Source organism: Colletotrichum jinshuiense, chromosome 4, assembly GCF_051148585.1.
Source record: "Colletotrichum jinshuiense chromosome 4, complete sequence".
NCBI lineage: Eukaryota > Fungi > Ascomycota > Sordariomycetes > Glomerellales > Glomerellaceae > Colletotrichum > Colletotrichum jinshuiense.
Genome location: NC_139311.1, coordinates 4,695,163 through 4,711,696, shown reverse-complemented (window position 1 = coordinate 4,711,696; position 16,534 = coordinate 4,695,163). Strand labels below are relative to the sequence as shown.

Genomic DNA, 16,534 nt, shown 5'->3' with positions numbered 1-16,534 from the left:
TCGACGAGATGAGCCAATACCCGGCTTTAATATCTATTCAACACTACTGAAATGTCGTCTGGATATCCCCCATTCGGCAAGTCGCGACCGACCATCTCAGGGTCGACCCGGGGTCTGTATGTCAGAGTGATCCCTCCATCCCCCACTCACGATGAAGCCATTTCCACAAATTTCGCCGCAGTCCACGGAATAAAACCACTACACACGCAGAAATGGCGTTTCGTTAATGTAGAAGAGTACTGATACTCGCTGAGCGGGAGTCCAGAAAGGCCCGTAGAAGGTTCTGGTACAAAGATCTATACATCCCAATTCGACAGTTCGGGGCCGAGGTTTGGTTAATGTTGGGAGCCTACGGAGTACTTCCGGGACACCCCCACATAAGTCCCCACCTCCCCATTCCGAACACCCCGTTCTGAATAAACTTGCAGGCAGAGGTGCACAGAGGCAAATTGCCAACAACATTAATTTATATGGCAACTACGGGCCAAGACCTTTAATAACTTTGTCAATCATCATGGATTCTATACACTGATCAAAACCACCTAAAAGCTCTTGTGCTATTGGTGCACTCTTAATTGTGCGATCGGTGTGAAGTAGTATTACGAGCTAGCTTCTGTTGGTATTTTGTAAATTTCGACGAGAAGATGGGCTATTGTTCTCAAACATTTCTATCTCAAAGCCACAACACCAATCCCAGCCCAAGTGAAGAAGCCAATGTCATGGCTACATTATGCAGTCGGCGGTCGGTGCCGCTCTCGTAAGCACCCTCGCGGGATTCCCCATCTCGTTGGAAAGTCTTCATACAGGAAAACTGGATCCCTGGGTCTTGGGCAGTGTCCTCCGGAAATACTACGGTGACGACTGGCGTGAATCCGGCACGGCCTCCAAACAAGTCGCCATAGAAATCCGATCCCGAATCGGGAGCGTCTGCAAAAGTGAAATATCGCATCTCGGTAACCTTGTACATCCGATATGACTGTGGAAGGACAGGCCTGCACTCTTCGTCACCGAGCCTGTCGTTGCTGACAGTCTCTGAACCTCCAGAGGGCAAATCACCCCCTGTCACATTAAAAAAGTTAGCAATCCATGTTCCCTCACCACCACACGTCTCCGGGTTTGCCTGCAGCTTCGAACTGACATGTTGCGTCAGGAGTTGGCACCGGTCATCCGTGTCGCTGTCGGAGGCGTTGAAACTCTGAATCATTTCCATGATGGCCGACTGACAAAAAACATCGATGACGCCTTCGCATGAGGTTGTATTCTGGCTGCTCTCTGATCTCACGTCGTCATCAGGTAACGCCTCAAGAGGGAAGGTCTGACCCTGATACTGCATCATCAGAGCACAACCTGAAGGATAGTCGTCTTCGTTCAGACTCGGATCTACCCCGACGAACAGCTGTTGATCCGAGAACTCATATGCATGGCTCCCAATACCGGTGAAGCCGTTTTCACTCAGGCCGTCGATAAGGGTCAAGGATAGGTTGGTGGAGGAAGCGTTGACAACCTCAGCGGCGATACCAACACCCACCTCAGGCCCGGGCGAGTTCTCTGTTGAGCAGATGCTGCCGTTGCGGGGGCTGCACGAGAGGGCTTGGCACGATGAGATGTCGACGGCGGGGCTGAAAGCCTGAACCGGGTCTTGCTGTGCAGCGACTGCGGTCGCAAAAGCCATGATGCTAAATCGCTGGCGTGTGCCAGGCATGTTGTACGTTAAAGAATTTGGGCCAGAGGACGCTGGTTTAAAGCTACAATTGTCGATTTTTTTTTGATAGAATTTCTGCGCAAAAAGTGCGTTTCCTGTTTGCTTTGGTGGTAACTGCTTGCCAGTATGCTAATGCTCGGGACAACCCACTTATATGTATTCATTTTGTATGAGTGCCCTTCAGACACGGGATCTCATCAAGCGCAAACAACCAGTCTGTTGAAAACCGCTCCATTGAAGGCTCTCGGCCGATAACTGCAGCTTGGCGTCCTTCGGCGGCCTCGAAATTTCACGGCGCACGTCATCCACCGTTGGCCACTTAACATGCTGGGCACGGGATCGACACTGGCCAAGACCCATCACCGCCAAGGTTACATCCCGCTCCTTTGCGGTTCCGGGTGACGCCTACCACCGCGACCGTGGCGGTAATGGTCCGCAATTCCGCCCGACCGGTGTGAGTTCAGCCAAGTTCGGGTTTCTAAAGTTCTTAATTGTTCAACGGTCCCACATATCTGGTGGCGTGATGTTTACCGTAAGAGGCAGACAACGGAAAAGGCATTATCTGAAAGGCACGTCTCACGGCAACTCCGAGCTTGTCGCATTCGGTGACTTCTTGGCGGTCACACATGTCAGAAGGCATTTCCTTGTGTCTCGATCTTCAAGGTTGCTGGAAACGGGCTTTGTCGAATCATATCGGCCGTCAATACGGATTGCCTAATGCCGGAAGACACAGTTTTCATACAGCTATCTACTTGGCACGCATAGGACTTTTGATGCCAGGGTTAAAGGACCGAAGTTCCCACAGAATCTCGATTCAATAGCAGAACGGTATTGTCGGCACAATCCTCTTTCGCTGGGAATAATCCTAATTTCCCAGTTTTTAGGTATGTTGACCAAGTCTGCTTGCAGAAAGGAAGACGAGAGAGGGGAAGTGGGCGATGGGGAGAAAGTGAAGACGAAGGATCGAGACGTGACGGCGTCTCACCTGAAGCCTGCTTACACGATGCGGCACGGGGGTTTTGATGGTGGAGGGACTTTTCAACATGAAAATTCACGTCTAAGCCTTCCCTGAAAATCGTTACTATTGTTGCTTTAGTTTGAAAACATTTGAGATTATAAGTATAACCAGAATTACTCGATTTGAAAGGAATTTTTTGAGAAACCAAGCCATCACAATTCCATACCTAGGGACGCTCATCGGTACCAGCTACTCTTTCTAATTGATCCACAACCCACTCCTCGTCATCTCAAGCTATGGCTGCCGCAAACATCATCTCCGTTATTGGAACTGGGATCACCCTGCTCTCCTTTCTCCTCGACAATGTCCCATCTGGTTCGGAGCAGACTAAGCTCAGCTATATCATCGCCAACGATGGAGGTGGAGGCGACCTGAGCGATGCTGGTGGAAATCTCCCTGATGTTCGTTTGTGGGACGAAACTGCCGAGTTTCTCGGTGCCAACTATGATGGCAACCACTGCGACGAGGGCGTCACAACATGCACCACAGACGTCGACACTCAGGAGGCTGCGACTTATACTCTCTTCTCGGGCAACAATGACGCCATTTGTATTGCCTGGACCGGGCTATCTTGGCCTGGCGGTCAGAAGAAATACGGTTTCCATCCGGGTAACTGGGCTCACGCGTGTGATCAGACTCCCCATAACAACGGTTATTGGTAAGTTTTCCTTGATTTTTTGCATCGCCTAGAACCTCTTTGATGCTAAAAAGATTGAGGTATTACGCCGGGACACAAGTACCTGGCATTAACTACCAAGACGACGTCTTCTGCGCCTGGGTAGACAAGGATGGGGACATACCAACCACGGGCTTCCAAGTCCACTGGCCCGAGTTTGATGGCGACAACTCGCCGACCCAAAGCCTGGACTACTACTGCAGAGGAAGGCCACCAGTGTGGTTTCACACCGAAAGCGATCCGGGCTCGATTTGGTACTGGACGCGGAAGCGGGACCTCTTCTCGCGCAACCCGTCCATCACCATGTCGCCTGCCGAGGGGCCGGAGACCGAGAAAAAAAGACAAGAGTCTAAGCGGGCCCAAGGAGAACGTCTGGCTAAGCGCTTTGAGAAGGACCCCCGCATCGTCAAGAGCTACTGGGCAAAGCATCTAGCCACAGAGCTCTGCAACCCTGAGATGCACGCGGCTGGACAGAGTTTTGTCTCTTACGAGGAGAAGAAGTTTTGTCACATGCCTACGAAGACAGTTTATTCGTTCTGTGACACTAGCGAAGATGGGGCCTGCTGGTCTGATGCCGACAACAGAGTCGTTGTCAGAGATTCTAGTACGGCGAGGTTTCCCGTGCCCGATTTGAGTCACATCTACGAGACGATCGTCTGGGTACCCGAGTGATTTGGCCAAAAAGAAACTCATCAGGCTGGACGGCTGAAGGGTTTATGATGAGTGTTAAGGCATCAAGAAAGTTACAGGAGAGTACACTTGGCCGCCAGTAGGATGTTAATTACTTCTACCAAGGTTCCATGTTCAACACATGTGTCTTTTTTCATTATACCTTTCTGTTTGTCCAAGTTCTTTGGGCAGTAGACACTTCTAGCCAGTTCAACACTACAGCCAGGGGTTTGGCTTTGAAGGTAACTAGAAGCACCGACCAGTCAGCCGAGGGAAGCATGGACCATTAAATTAAAATTATCTAGAGGAAAGTATCCAGGCAGCCGTGACTGTACACCTTTGTTAGCATGGCCTGGTTAATGCTACGCTGCAGTGTCCCGCGGCATAGTGGATGATTTACTGAATTGCTTCATGTTTGACTCCTCGCAGGTGTTATGTTACACTCACTCCAGATAGAAACTTGGCGGAGGTAAAGTGTGGTTGCATACAATTAAATATCCACAATGTCCTTGTGACCCCTTTAACGGCCTTGTTGATTCTACTACAGCTCCCAAATAATTAATAGTGAACAAATTTACGTAGCACAGCTCCGTGGCTCCCTGACTATTGTAATTTTGCACTGAAAGGACAACCAGGGCCACTCAGTTGAGACATGATAAACTTCTCATAAGACTTATCCAACAACTTTGCCTCCTCTTTCTGCTTCTGCGCCTCTTTCTCAGGCAAAGCCTCCAGCTTTTCGAAGAATGGCACCTTGGGATCAGGTAACAAAAATTCGGTAATAAAGAAAACTGTTCTGACTATGACGACAATAATAGCTGCCAACACTGGGTTGGCTGGCTCGATGCGGAATGCGTGCAGCGTCGTCGGCAGAGACAAGGCCCGAGGGAACGCCATGCCGAACCAACGCAGACCTGGAGGGAAGTATCGATACGCAAACAGGTTGAAGATGGACAGGCCAATGTAGCGAGCCTTTTCGTTGTACTCCCGAGGAGTGTTCTCATACGCCTCGCAGAAAGCGATGCAGCCGTCGAAAGTATCCGGGAAGTCCTCCACCGTTGCTTTGCCTTCAACTTTGAACATAGGGGCCATATCTCGCCAAAAGTGATGGGCAGCAATCTTCTGCTTTTCGGTGAACCCAGCAAGACCCAGTCGCAGTTTCAGACGGTGCATCAAGACGGCGCTGAACGCGAGGGTGTAGACATAGTCCTCGTTGTGCGAGAAGCGTCCGGGGTACTGTCGTGCAATACTGGCATGTAGCTGGTTGATTCTCTCGACAGCGTCTCGGCAGCGCTGATCGCTTGGACCGTAGTACCACCATGCCATGTTGTAGTGTTCCGTTTTGTCGACGCGGTCAGCGGCTTTGTGAACGACCTTGCCGCCATCGGAGCGCCATACCACTTCTGCCCCGTGCATGGGAATGACAAAGTTGGGAAAAGTGAGAGTGTAGATCAAGTTGTTGGCAAAGTTGGATAGGTGGTAGCTCGAGGTTAGGCGCTAGATCAGCTTGTAGTCTGTTTCGGGGTCAAGGGAGTCAACCGCCTTGGAGATCCAGTGGTAGCCATCTTGGGAAATTTGGGGGCTCATAGTAGAGTGTACAAGTCGTATGAGGGCAGTGAGATACAATTCTACATCGTGTTAACTCTGTATCAAGAAGTCTGGATCTGTCTTATATCAACAAGAAATGGTCAAAATGCCATTGTCGGGGACTTAGGACTTAAGCTGCCCTTGATGTCAGTGCTCAACATGATATGCGACGGATTTGTCGCTCCTCCCGGCGCCGAAACTCTCCATTGTGACTGCGGGGCTTTACCGAGACTTTACGAGCTTTCCGAGCCAGTTTCAACGTCGTTGGTCCCACAAGGCAAGTTGTAATCCCTCTCATTTGATTAGACGGCTTGTTGCAAGCAGACTCGGAAATCCGACGAACCCGATTAGTCATCTCAACGTCGATCCAAAAGACAGTTTCTGATAACAAAACAGTTGTGCAACTTTTGCTCTTTGAGTCCGATTCGCACTACTAGATTCCGTGTCTCCGATGAGTAATGTCGTCGTCAGAGCATCCCAGTTAATTGTGCGATACCAGATGTTGCGCAGACGTTGGAAGGAAGATGTAGATGGAGAACACCCAGGACTTGTCACACGGTGGCTTGGCTCTGTCCCGAAGGTGAACGAACGATCGAAGGCATGCACCTGAAGTCTTGGACATCGGGTTCAGACCAGAAAGATGAATAGGAGTGGGGACCAAGCAGCTAGGATATAGCATTCTCAAGGGCAATGACTGTAAATCAGTTGATACTGGATTTAGCTGTAATGGCTCGGCTGTCTAGCGACTGCTGTAAAAACCAAAATCGATTGGTACCTTAAGTGATGCAGCTTGAGCCTAACCAACGCATATTCAACAGTATGAGCTGCCTGTCAGGGATGTCTAGTGCTTATGGTCTGTTCCGGTACATGCAGACGGTACCAGACACCCAACTGGCCCTCTAAACCCCTACACATGTATTCTGGCGGAGAACGGAGACAAACCAGTATCTTCATTCTGCACAATGAGGGGAACCTTGCTTTCGCGCATGGCATAACCGTGTATTAATCAGATACATTCTCTGTTCAATACGTAGAGCCTCCACTTTTCCCGAAATGCCGATCATCACATCCGACACTGCTTGCTCATACTGCAAGGCCATTGCCGAGGCAATCTTGACGTGGTCGCGCGACCCGATTACGGTGCAAAAGCAGCTGGACTTGGTCCGTCGTCTTCCCTGCACGCGCGGCTTCTGCTGACTGAACGGCAGAAACCGCCTCTTGTGCGGTTCCAAAGGACCGAGATCGCCAAATTCGAATGCATCGCCCGGAGGACGGAATGCGCCACGTGCCAGTTCATCGCGCAGTGGCTGCTCCGGACGTCCCCGCACATTCTGCCATGCGAGCCGGGGTTTGATGTCGGCTTCGAGGTTGCGCCGTCCAGGGTCAATGCATCTTCGGCGAGGTTCACCATCGTGAGCCTTCACCCCGCAGCTGCTGTAGTCGCTGCCGTCTTGGTTCTCGTGGCTGATTGCAGTTAGGGCCCTTCGCATAGAACGGATGGCAACCTGCACACATATCTGGATCTTGTGCCGTCTCCTTCCCTCACCGATTTAGGGGAGGCTTTCGTGGAGGTCAAGCCACACGTTGATATCAACCGACTCAAGAGGTGGACTACGCACTGCGATGCCCACCATGTCGGGGCGTGCCATTCTTTTCCTGCTGAATCAAGTTGGCAAAAGTCCAAGCCGCCGTCGAATCTGCTCCTCGTCGATGTGGTCCAGAACTGCCTGGTGCAAACCACGGCCCCTTCGCCGTATGTAGCCCTCAGCTATGTCTGGGGGAGGCTGCCGGATGTCCTAGAGACGACGATAGCCAACTTCCAACAACTGCAGACTCCAGACGCGCTCGTGTCCGACCCGTGGGCCGAGACTCTCCCCGACACCGTACGCGACGCCATGCGCCTCGTTGCGGTGATGGGGCACACGTATCTCTGGGTCGACAGGCTCTGCATCGTGCAAGACGACTACGGCCAGAAGGCGGCGCAGCTGGGCCAAATGGCGTCCATCTACGAGAACGCGTACTTCACCATCGTCGCAGCCGACGGCGACGACGCAAACTACGGCCTGCGGGGCGTCGCGTCGCCCAGCGGCGTCAGCACCCCGCGGCCGGTCCCCCAGACGATCCTGCGCCTCTCGCCGGCCTGCGACATGCACGTCTTCGAAACGTACCGGGCCGAGATCGACGCGAACCTCAAGGAGTGGCACACGCGCGGCTGGACGTACCAGGAGCGGCTCATGTCGCGGCGCAACCTCGTCTTCTTCGGCGACCGCGCCATGTGGGAGTGCTCGCGCGCGCTGTTCCGGGAGGAGCTGGCCGGCGAGCCCGAGGGCGTGCTGCCGGACCGCACGTCGCTGCCGCGGAGCAGCCTGTACGACTTCTTCGCGCTGGCGCCGTGGCCGCGGCTCGAGGACTACTTCGCCCACGTCACCGCCTACAACGAGCGCCGGCTGTCGTTCGAGTCGGACGCGCTCGTCGCCTTCTCCAGCGCGCTGGACGCCCTCGGCCGCTCCTTCCACGCCGGATTCCTCTTCGGCCTGCCCGAGCTCTTCTTCGACCTCGCGCTGCTGTGGCACCCGGCGACCAAGATGCGCAGGCGGACCGACGCCGCCGGCCGCCCCCTGTTCCCGAGCTGGTCCTGGGTCGCCTGGCAGGGCGTCGTCCTGCCGACCCTCGTCGAGGGCGCCCACAAGCTGGAGCTGGTCGACGACGAGGAGGACGAGGGCTTTGACTTCCCGCCCATCCGGGTGTCCCCAGTCACGACGTGGTACAAGACATGTAAGAACACCGGCCAGCGGAGCGCGGTGGACAACTCCTACCACGAGTACCAGCGCATGCGGGACGACACTGCGGCGCCTTTGCCGGCGGGGTGGACGAGGACGCCCGGGGCCCCTGGCGACGCCCGGCCCCTTTTCGCGCACACCTCGTTCCCGGACACGCGCTTCGTCCAGCCCATTGCGCTCGCCGATGCCGGCAACCCGTGGCGATACACCGACGCCGAGCAGTGGGACGGCAAGCTGTCGTTCCGCGCGGCCCGGGTGTTCATGACGCTGGGCGACTCCTGGCGCGACCACCGCGAGGCCGCCGACCCCAAGTACACGTTGAGGCTCCACCTGCACGACCGGGCCGGCCGGTGGGCGGGCGTGATGCTCTCGAACCTCGTGGCCGGGGATGAGGTCCCGCGCGGCGAGCTCTGCGAGCTGGTCGTCGTCTCGGAGGGCGCGGCGACGCTCGCCGAGGGCGACTTTGTCAAGCTTATCGTCGAGGAGTGGGAGCTGGCCCCCCAGCTGCGTGACCTCGACACGTACGAGTTTTACAACGCGCTGTGGATCGTACGGGATGGCGGCGGTGTCGCACGCCGTGAGGGTCTGGCGAGGATCTGGAAGACGGCCATGTTGCTGCAGGACGTCGAGGAAGTGGACGTGGTCCTGGAATGAAGGAGACGGAGGGGCTAGCTTTCGTGGCGGAGCCATTATACGAAATAGTTATAAAAGGGGAAAGGCGAAGAAGTAAAACCATATGGCTGAATGGATGGAGGACGAATATGTCCCGTCTAGTCTAGATATTACAACACTTAGTGTACAAAATCCCGCCGCATGCAAACGCGCTCGCTGTTGCGGGAAATCCTCTATAGGGAAAAACAGAAAATGAAGACGCATGCACGAAACTCTCCAACGAGAGGCTGGCTCAACATCACCTCGGGATCCATAACCCCCCGTTGCCAAACGCGCGGTCCCGCAGCGCAGCCCCCTCGGTCCTGACGCCTGCCAGGTGCACGGGGATCCGGTCGACCTGCTTCTGCACGCGCTCCCTCGCCTCGAGGTACCGGTCGCCCAGGCTCATCTCGCTGCGCATCGTCCGCAGCCGCTCGCGCGTCTCGACGGGCCCCCAGCTCTCCCTGCTCAGGCTCGCGACCGCGAGCAGCACGTCCTCGCCGTACGCGCGCAGCGCGTCGTCGGCCCCGGCCAGGGGCGGCGCCGCGGGCCGCAGCTGGCCCATGACCAGCACCTTGAGCCTCGCGTCGAGGAACATGGCGCCGCCGAACTCGTGGATCAGGTGCACCGTCGCGACGTTCTTGGCGGCGACCCGCGGCGTCGCGTAGGGCGCCGGCCCGACGGTGACGATGCTCTCGTGCCAGTCGGTCGACACGGGCTCCATCCCGGCCCGCGGCACGACGCGCGCCCAGCCAAAGTAGACGCCGCGCATGCGCATCCGCACGTCCTCGGGCACGTCGGCCAGGTTCGCCGTCGGCACCCCGAGCTCCATCCCGCCCCGCCCCGTGCCGCGGCTGACCCTGCCGTCGAACTTGATCGGGAACGGCTCCGCGGGGCCTGCGTCGGGCCCGACGACCTCGGGCGGCGCCTCTTGGAACCCGCCGGCCCCCTGCTCGCCCGACTGCCAGGCGTCGTAGCCGGCGCCGCGGGTGGCCGCGTACTGGTCCTCGTACGCCGCCACGTGCGTCTTGATGCCCGACTTGTCGATGCCCGACCGCGCCGTCGCGATGTGCGCGGCGTGCTTGGTCACGAACTTTGCCTGCGAGATCTTCTTGGTGCGCGACTGCACGACGGCGGCTGCGGGGCCGATGTACCGGTTCACGACCGTCGTCGCGACGATGGAGCCGGCCTTGATGCCCATCTCGAGCGGCATGCTCGTGAAGCTTGCCCCGCGGAGGACGCTGGCGTCCGTCGAGGTGCTCGCGACGCGGAACACGGGGCTGGGGCAGAGCACCTTCCTCTTGCTGCCGCCGCTCCCGTTGCCGCCGCCGCCGCCGCCCGCGCACAGGACGAGGCGGAAGTACCCGTCGTCGGCGGCGGCGGGGATGCGGATGACGTGCGTCTCCCTCGCGGCGTGCTTGGCCAGGTTGCTGGGCGCCTTCTTGAGGAACTTCTTCATGTCGCGCTGGCACCCCCTCTCGTCGCCCTCGGCCATGTCGGCGGGCGTGGCCTGCGCCGACGGGGTGACGTCGAGCCAGGACGTGTTTGCGCCGACGAGGGACTTGAGGTTCATGCCCATGTTGCCGGAGAAGCCCTTCTGCTGGAGCCATATGGTGCGCGTGGGCGGCAGCGGGGCGTCGGAGAAGATGGTGACGGTGACCGAGGTGGACGGCCCGCGGTACCACACGAGGGCGCCCGAGTGGCGCAGGATGGAGTAGTGCTTGGTGTACTCGAAGGGGTGGCTCACCAGCCCGCCGGCGAAGTACTTTGTCTCGTCGAGGGCAGTCTGCCAGAAGGACTTGTCCTTGGACTGCGAGTCCGACGATGGCGCTTCCGAGGAGGTGTAGATCGGTGAATCATGCGGGCGATGGGCTGCTAGAGGGAACGTCTCTGCAGTTGTGGGCGGGCCGGGGAAGAACGGCACGGGACTAGGGGGTGCCGGTGCGGGATGCCCGCCGTAAGGTGAATGAGGCGCGTGGTGGGCTGCGATGGGGAATGTCCCTGCAGTCGCGGGAGGTCCGGGGAAGAACTGGCCGGGACTAGGAGGTGCCGTCGAGGAATCCTTACCGGAGCCGTGCGTGGACGGGGACGGATGGTATTTCTCGAAAGGGAACGAGTCTGCAGTCTTGGGAGGCCCGGGGAAGAGCGCGCCAGGACTAGGAGGCACCGGCGAAGGATCTTTACCGGAGTTGCTGTACGTGGATGGCGAAGGACGATACTCTTCGAAAGGAAACGAGTCTGCTGTCTTTGGGGGTCCGGGGAAAAACGCGCCAGGACTAGGAGGCACCGTTGAGGAATCCTTACCGGAGCCGTGCGTGGACGGGGACGGGCGATACGCCTCGAAAGGAAACGAATCTGCAGTCTTGGGAGGCCCGGGGAAGAATGACCCAGGACTCGGCGGTGCAGGCGAGGGATGCCTGCCGGAGCCGGACGCCGACGTGGGCGGGCGGTAAGCATCGAAATGGAACGTCTCGGCGGCCTTGGGGGGCCCGGGGTAGAACGGGCTGGGGCTGGGGGGTGCCGGCGAAGGAGCCCTGCCGGAGCCGTGCGACGACGTGGGCGGGCGATACGCCTCGAACTGGGACGTCTTTGCGGCGGCGGGGGCCCCGGGGTAGAAATGGCTGGGACTGGGCGGCGCCGGCGAGGGCGCCCTCTGGGGGTAGGGGGCGGGGCTGGGCGGTGCGACGGCGAGGCGGCCGCCGGCGTCGACGCCGGGAAACGCCTCGTACGCGGGCGGGGGGTCGTAGACGGACGCGACGACCGGCTGGCGCAGATTCGGCGTCGACCGGGCGCCGCGGAGGACGTGGCTGCGTTGGGGGAAGGGGTCGAAATCCGGCGGCGGCGGCGGCCCCGGCGGAGGGCCGGGCAGGGGTTTGCGCCTGAAAGCGGCCGTCGGGGCGTCCATGACTCTTGCTGCTGGTGCTGCTGCTCCGTAGCTCCTCACTCAGCTCCTCTTTGATTTGCTGCGGGCTGCGCTGTGCTGTGGGGGACGGGCCGAATATCCCGTGTTCCGCGCGTGCGTGCGTACCGTGTCCCCTCAGTGCACAAGTGGGCGTGGCGGTGTTTTATCGGGTTGGGAGGAGCGTGACAGAGAGAGCGTGGGAGAGAGAGACAGAGGGTGCGCCCGAAACCTCGACGGGAGATGTGTTTGGTGACAGTTCCAGAATTCGGTTCCTCCCCAGTCCAGTTTTCCCAGCATTCCCAGCATTCGTATTCCGGAATTGCGAATCACACACCCCCCCTGAATTGCGGATGAATCTGGAAGTGTCTCATCACGTGTCGCCAAGCTCTTAAGCGTTGGAAGCCAAAAAGGCCGGTTCATGGGTCTGTGATGTGGTAAGCAGCATTCTCACTGAGCGTTTCTGAGCGATGAGTTGGCCAAAGCGTCCGGGCTCACTCCCCAACAGAGATGGGTAGGCCGGTCGAAAGGGGATCAAAGGGGGGAAATAAAATGATGATGGCAGTGCTTGGCAGCCTTCTCGAGGCCGTAAGGAATGAGGAGTTTAACCAAGTCTCTGTTGTAAGGGCGAATGAGTGTGAGCTGTCGGGAAGAACTCATCTCTCACACGCCTCACGCAGAACCCAGCTCACGGCTCATAGCTTACATCTACTCAATGAGCACTGTAGCATGGCGGCAGCACACCAATCACCATCCGTTGAAATGTCACTCACAGGCTAGCCAAAGCAAAAGCGCAGAGGCAGTATGTGCGCAGCAGATGTGAAGGGGATCGCACACACACATACATGTACGGCTCCCAAAGAGCTAGGGCATGAGATTGAGAAAGAAAAAAGCCAGAGCGGCGCGTGCCAACACATGAATTGCAGTCTCGGGTTCCTCGTCGCTCGACTTTTGAGTTACTGGTCGATCTCCCGCGATCATCTGTCCCAACACATAAAAGCCGATATTCAGACGAAGCGCCCGCTCATCCTAGGATTAGCCCACTCCCTCCGACACTGGATATCTCCTTCACTCGGACCTTTTCGTTTTGAATTCGCCCCCTCCCTTCCAGCATATAAAATTACATTGATATCCGCCGTGTATGTCCTGCATTGTGTATCCCCTCCGGCCATTCCATCCTCACCACCCGCGCCACTTCATCCAAAAAGCGCAGCCCGCGACGAACAGGATCCCCATCAGAATCATGTTCGTCAGCGCCCCCTCCACCCACCTCTTCGTCGCCATCTCCTCCCGCATCTTCCACCCGCCCCCCGGCCCGTGGGCGTTGGCGTGCGGGAACGGCATGTCCGGCACCTCCTTGCCCAGGAACCGGCACAGCGGCTCCCAGCCCTCATCGGCGGACCACTCGAGCAGCCGGTCCTTGGGGACCATGCCGCGGACCATGTCGCAGTGTTCTTGCCGTCGCCGTCATCGTCAGCCAGAGATCCCTCCCAAGTAAAAGTCGCAGGCCTCAAAACATGGCCGTCGGTCAGGAGGGTGGAAGGGGTTAAACAAAGCACCCTCCTCACCGGAAAGAACAAGGTAAAAAAAGAACACTCACCGCGGTAAACCCACTTCCCGTTCCTCCGGATGGCCCCCGCCATGTCCCCGTCGGGCGCCCGGAAGAACAGCGCCCACAGGAACCGCTCGTAGACGTGCCACGCCCAGAAGGCCTCGCGGTCCAGCAGGCTCGCGGCCCAGAAGCTCCAGCTCTCGTTGACGTGCACCAGCGTCTTGACGGCGCTCCGGTGCCACGCGTCCAGGTCCCGCCGCACGTTGAGCACCACCTTGGCCTCGGGGTACGCCCGGATCATCTCCGCCGCGAAGCAGCTCGCCGCCGCGTCCGTCACCGCCACGCAGTGCCCGATCAGCTCGTCGAACTCGTCCGCCGTGATCTCGCAGTCCCCCGAGAGCCGTTCCGCCTCTTTCTCCTTCTGCTTCCCCTCCCCCTTGCCCCCTCCGCTGCCGCGGCCCCCGCCGTACCACTTCTTCCGCGCCAGCCTCACCCACCCCGCCGCCGGGATCGGCGGCTCGTCGTACACAATGTCCCAGCCGTGGTACGTGTGGTCGTATCCGAGCGTCAGCAGCGCCTGCTGCAGGGACTCGGTGGCGCTGCGCGGCGGGCCGACGCACAGCACCTGCATGGGCTTCGTGCGCCTGCGCTTCGCCGGCGCCGGGATGCGGTACACGCGGTTCTCGAGGAAGTGCCACCACCAGTGGTTCAGGCTCGACATGGGCGACAGCATGGCGGGCGGCGGGCGGCGCTACTACGGGGCGGCGGCGGTTGCGGACGTCGCGATACCCTCTTCTTCTTCTTGTGCTTCTTCTTCTTCTATCTGTGACTCGGTCCCGTTCTCCCTCGTCAGCGTTGGTCTAATGGGTAGGTAGAATCGTGTGATCCGCGCCAACGACGAGGTATCCGGCCAAAAAAGTTGAGCTGAGCTGCAGAGAGAATGGCCGAGCGTGCATACGTCCGCCCGCCACGGAAACAACGCACGCGACGGCGGCACACAATATATATGGAGGACCCTACCTACTCGTTTCCGATTGTACAGGACAGGTACATGTGCTCACAGAACGTTTGGAGAGACCATGGCGTCATAGCGTTGGAGCCAGCTTCCTCTCGCTGGAGCAGCGGCAGGGCAAGACAGGTTGCATAAACTACCCCTACAGACTCCGGGGACAAACGATTCACGCAGCGTTGTTTTGGTATGTGACATGTAATCGGACGAGGGGGGGAGAGGCATGAAGGACGACCTCCGCACGGCGCACGGCTCGGCCGTAGTCCCTTGCCCCTCCCCCCCCTACACGCCCGATACTCCGCAGACCGTCAGCACTTGCGAGAGAAGAGCAACCCCCCCGGTCGCTCCCATGAATTTGTGGCCACTCGACGGACACCCGTTTGAACTGGAATTGCCTTGAATAGGTGGTTCGCGCGGAACGTGGAGCCCCCCCCCCCCTCTAGAAGAACCCGGGCCCGTACACGAACCGAGACCTGACTTCGGCGTCGGTCTCGGAGTCAACCATGCTTGCAAACCCAGTATCCCGCCTTGCCATCCTCTGCGGTCGCCGCCAATGAACGCCAGAACTTGGTCCACCCGGGCCGCCCGTCGCTTCGCAGGTGCTCCTCCTCCTTCACCTCGCCCTTCTGGCTCTCCGCCGTCAGCAGCGCCGTGTATAGCGACTGGTAGAACAGGACCTGCTTCTCGATGCCCCTCGGCATCGCGTCGATCGGCCCCAGCACGAGGCCCTCGAGCTCGTCGGCATCCACCTCGCCGAGCGTCGAGATGAGAAGCGTCGTCACGTTCGGCCGCGGTACCGGGACCCGCCGGACGGAGCCCTCGAAGGAGATGTGCAGTCGGCGCAGGGCGGGAAAGGACGGAGCGATCTTGTTAATGATGTCCAGGTACTGGTCGCGGGGACTCAGTGCCCGGAGATCGGTGATTAGTGGTGCCCCGGCCGACGGTCGCGGCGCCTTGTCCAGCGAGCGGTCGGTAAGAGACTCATCGCGGTCCGGGATGCGGATCTCCAGCGACGTGATCCAGTTGAGCTGCGGCGTAGCGATCGAGTACGGAAAGTACGCGGCCTCCAGCCTCTGCTCGAATTTGAACGTGTTGCTGGCGTACAAGACCTTGATCGTCTCTTCGTACCTGCAAGTTTGTCAGCTTCGGTCATCTGAATTCGGGCCAGGATGGCGGCGTTGGACCCGATCCCGCATTCATGCGATATGGCGAACACATCACATGCAGAGTTCATTGCATGCGGGGTGAAACTTACGCTCTTCGACATGTCAGCAGCCATGGGAGGACGCCCAGATACGTCTCCTTGGGCCCGCACGTCTGGAAGAATCCCCTGGGGCACTGATCAGACAGCTTGGATTCGAGCCTCCGGTCCTCCGGACCACACACGCAGCTCCACCAGTACCACTGCGGCGTCATGCTGGCATCCGCAAAGGGCGGGTCCATGGGCGAAACACTCGGCGAGTGAGGGTACCACGCGGGCACAGGCTGGTGACCCTTGCGCCATCGCACATCTGGCTGAAGGCTGCGTCGATACAGGAGGTAGAGGTGGAGGATCTTGCGGCCGAAGGCAAGCTGGTAGATTTGGTAGCGCAAGTCAAATGTTAGCACGTCAAAGAAGGGCCCCAGCGAGACGTCGTCCTGGCTCCCGGCTGGGCTGATTGCCGCTGCTGGACGTGACCGGATGACGAGCTTCTGGGACTCGGTGCTGCCAACGGTGAGCGTGGCGGCTGGCTCGTCTGTCCTGGGCGCCGTTACCGCGGTTGCGTCCACGTCCGCGTCCGCATCCGGCGTGCGAGTGGTTGGGGGCGCGTCGCGACAGGTCGGGCTTGGTACTCCGAGGTACGAGTCCGACATGGCTGCTGGAATGCCGCGTACGGGCGGCGGGCTAGGCGGGGTGTCGACGAAAGAAGTCGTCTGCCGGAAGGTCGGAATCTTGTGCCTCTGTGGTTGTCGGACGGCTTGCGAAGTCGCAATTGCGCACAAGAATAATA

At 58.6% G+C, this 16,534-nt stretch overlaps 7 protein-coding genes across 7 annotated transcripts; 2 read left to right on the top strand and 5 right to left on the bottom strand.

Moving 5' to 3' along the window:
- Positions 1-673: 673 nt before the first annotated feature.
- EsH8_IV_001182 (uncharacterized protein) lies at positions 674-1,702 on the bottom strand (the record flags this gene model as incomplete). Its single annotated transcript, XM_083266072.1, has 1 exon — positions 674-1,702. One exon carries the CDS (start codon positions 1,700-1,702, stop codon positions 674-676), a length of 1,029 nt encoding a protein of 342 aa, XP_083124967.1.
- Positions 1,703-2,956: 1,254 nt separating this feature from the next.
- EsH8_IV_001181 (uncharacterized protein) lies at positions 2,957-4,068 on the top strand (the record flags this gene model as incomplete). Its single annotated transcript, XM_083266071.1, has 2 exons — positions 2,957-3,378; positions 3,438-4,068. 2 exons carry the CDS (start codon positions 2,957-2,959, stop codon positions 4,066-4,068), a joined length of 1,053 nt encoding a protein of 350 aa, XP_083124966.1.
- Positions 4,069-4,668: 600 nt separating this feature from the next.
- On the bottom strand, positions 4,669-5,481 carry EsH8_IV_001180 (uncharacterized protein; the record flags this gene model as incomplete). Its single annotated transcript, XM_083266070.1, has 1 exon — positions 4,669-5,481. The coding sequence occupies one exon, from the start codon at positions 5,479-5,481 to the stop codon at positions 4,669-4,671; it is 813 nt and encodes a 270-aa protein (XP_083124965.1).
- Positions 5,482-6,705: 1,224 nt separating this feature from the next.
- On the top strand, positions 6,706-9,086 carry EsH8_IV_001179 (HET domain-containing protein; the record flags this gene model as incomplete). Its single annotated transcript, XM_083266069.1, has 3 exons — positions 6,706-6,813; positions 6,861-7,064; positions 7,131-9,086. The coding sequence occupies 3 exons, from the start codon at positions 6,706-6,708 to the stop codon at positions 9,084-9,086; spliced, it is 2,268 nt and encodes a 755-aa protein (XP_083124964.1).
- A 256-nt stretch (positions 9,087-9,342) lies between these two features.
- EsH8_IV_001178 (uncharacterized protein) lies at positions 9,343-11,988 on the bottom strand (the record flags this gene model as incomplete). The annotated part of the gene is made up of 1 exon (XM_083266068.1): positions 9,343-11,988. The coding sequence occupies one exon, from the start codon at positions 11,986-11,988 to the stop codon at positions 9,343-9,345; it is 2,646 nt and encodes an 881-aa protein (XP_083124963.1).
- A 1,173-nt stretch (positions 11,989-13,161) lies between these two features.
- Positions 13,162-14,267, bottom strand: EsH8_IV_001177 (sulfotransferase family protein; the record flags this gene model as incomplete). Its single annotated transcript, XM_083266067.1, has 2 exons — positions 13,162-13,436; positions 13,583-14,267. 2 exons carry the CDS (start codon positions 14,265-14,267, stop codon positions 13,162-13,164), a joined length of 960 nt encoding a protein of 319 aa, XP_083124962.1.
- Positions 14,268-15,040: 773 nt separating this feature from the next.
- Positions 15,041-16,397, bottom strand: EsH8_IV_001176 (uncharacterized protein; the record flags this gene model as incomplete). The annotated part of the gene is made up of 2 exons (XM_083266066.1): positions 15,041-15,671; positions 15,799-16,397. The coding sequence occupies 2 exons, from the start codon at positions 16,395-16,397 to the stop codon at positions 15,041-15,043; spliced, it is 1,230 nt and encodes a 409-aa protein (XP_083124961.1).
- Positions 16,398-16,534: the final 137 nt, after the last annotated feature.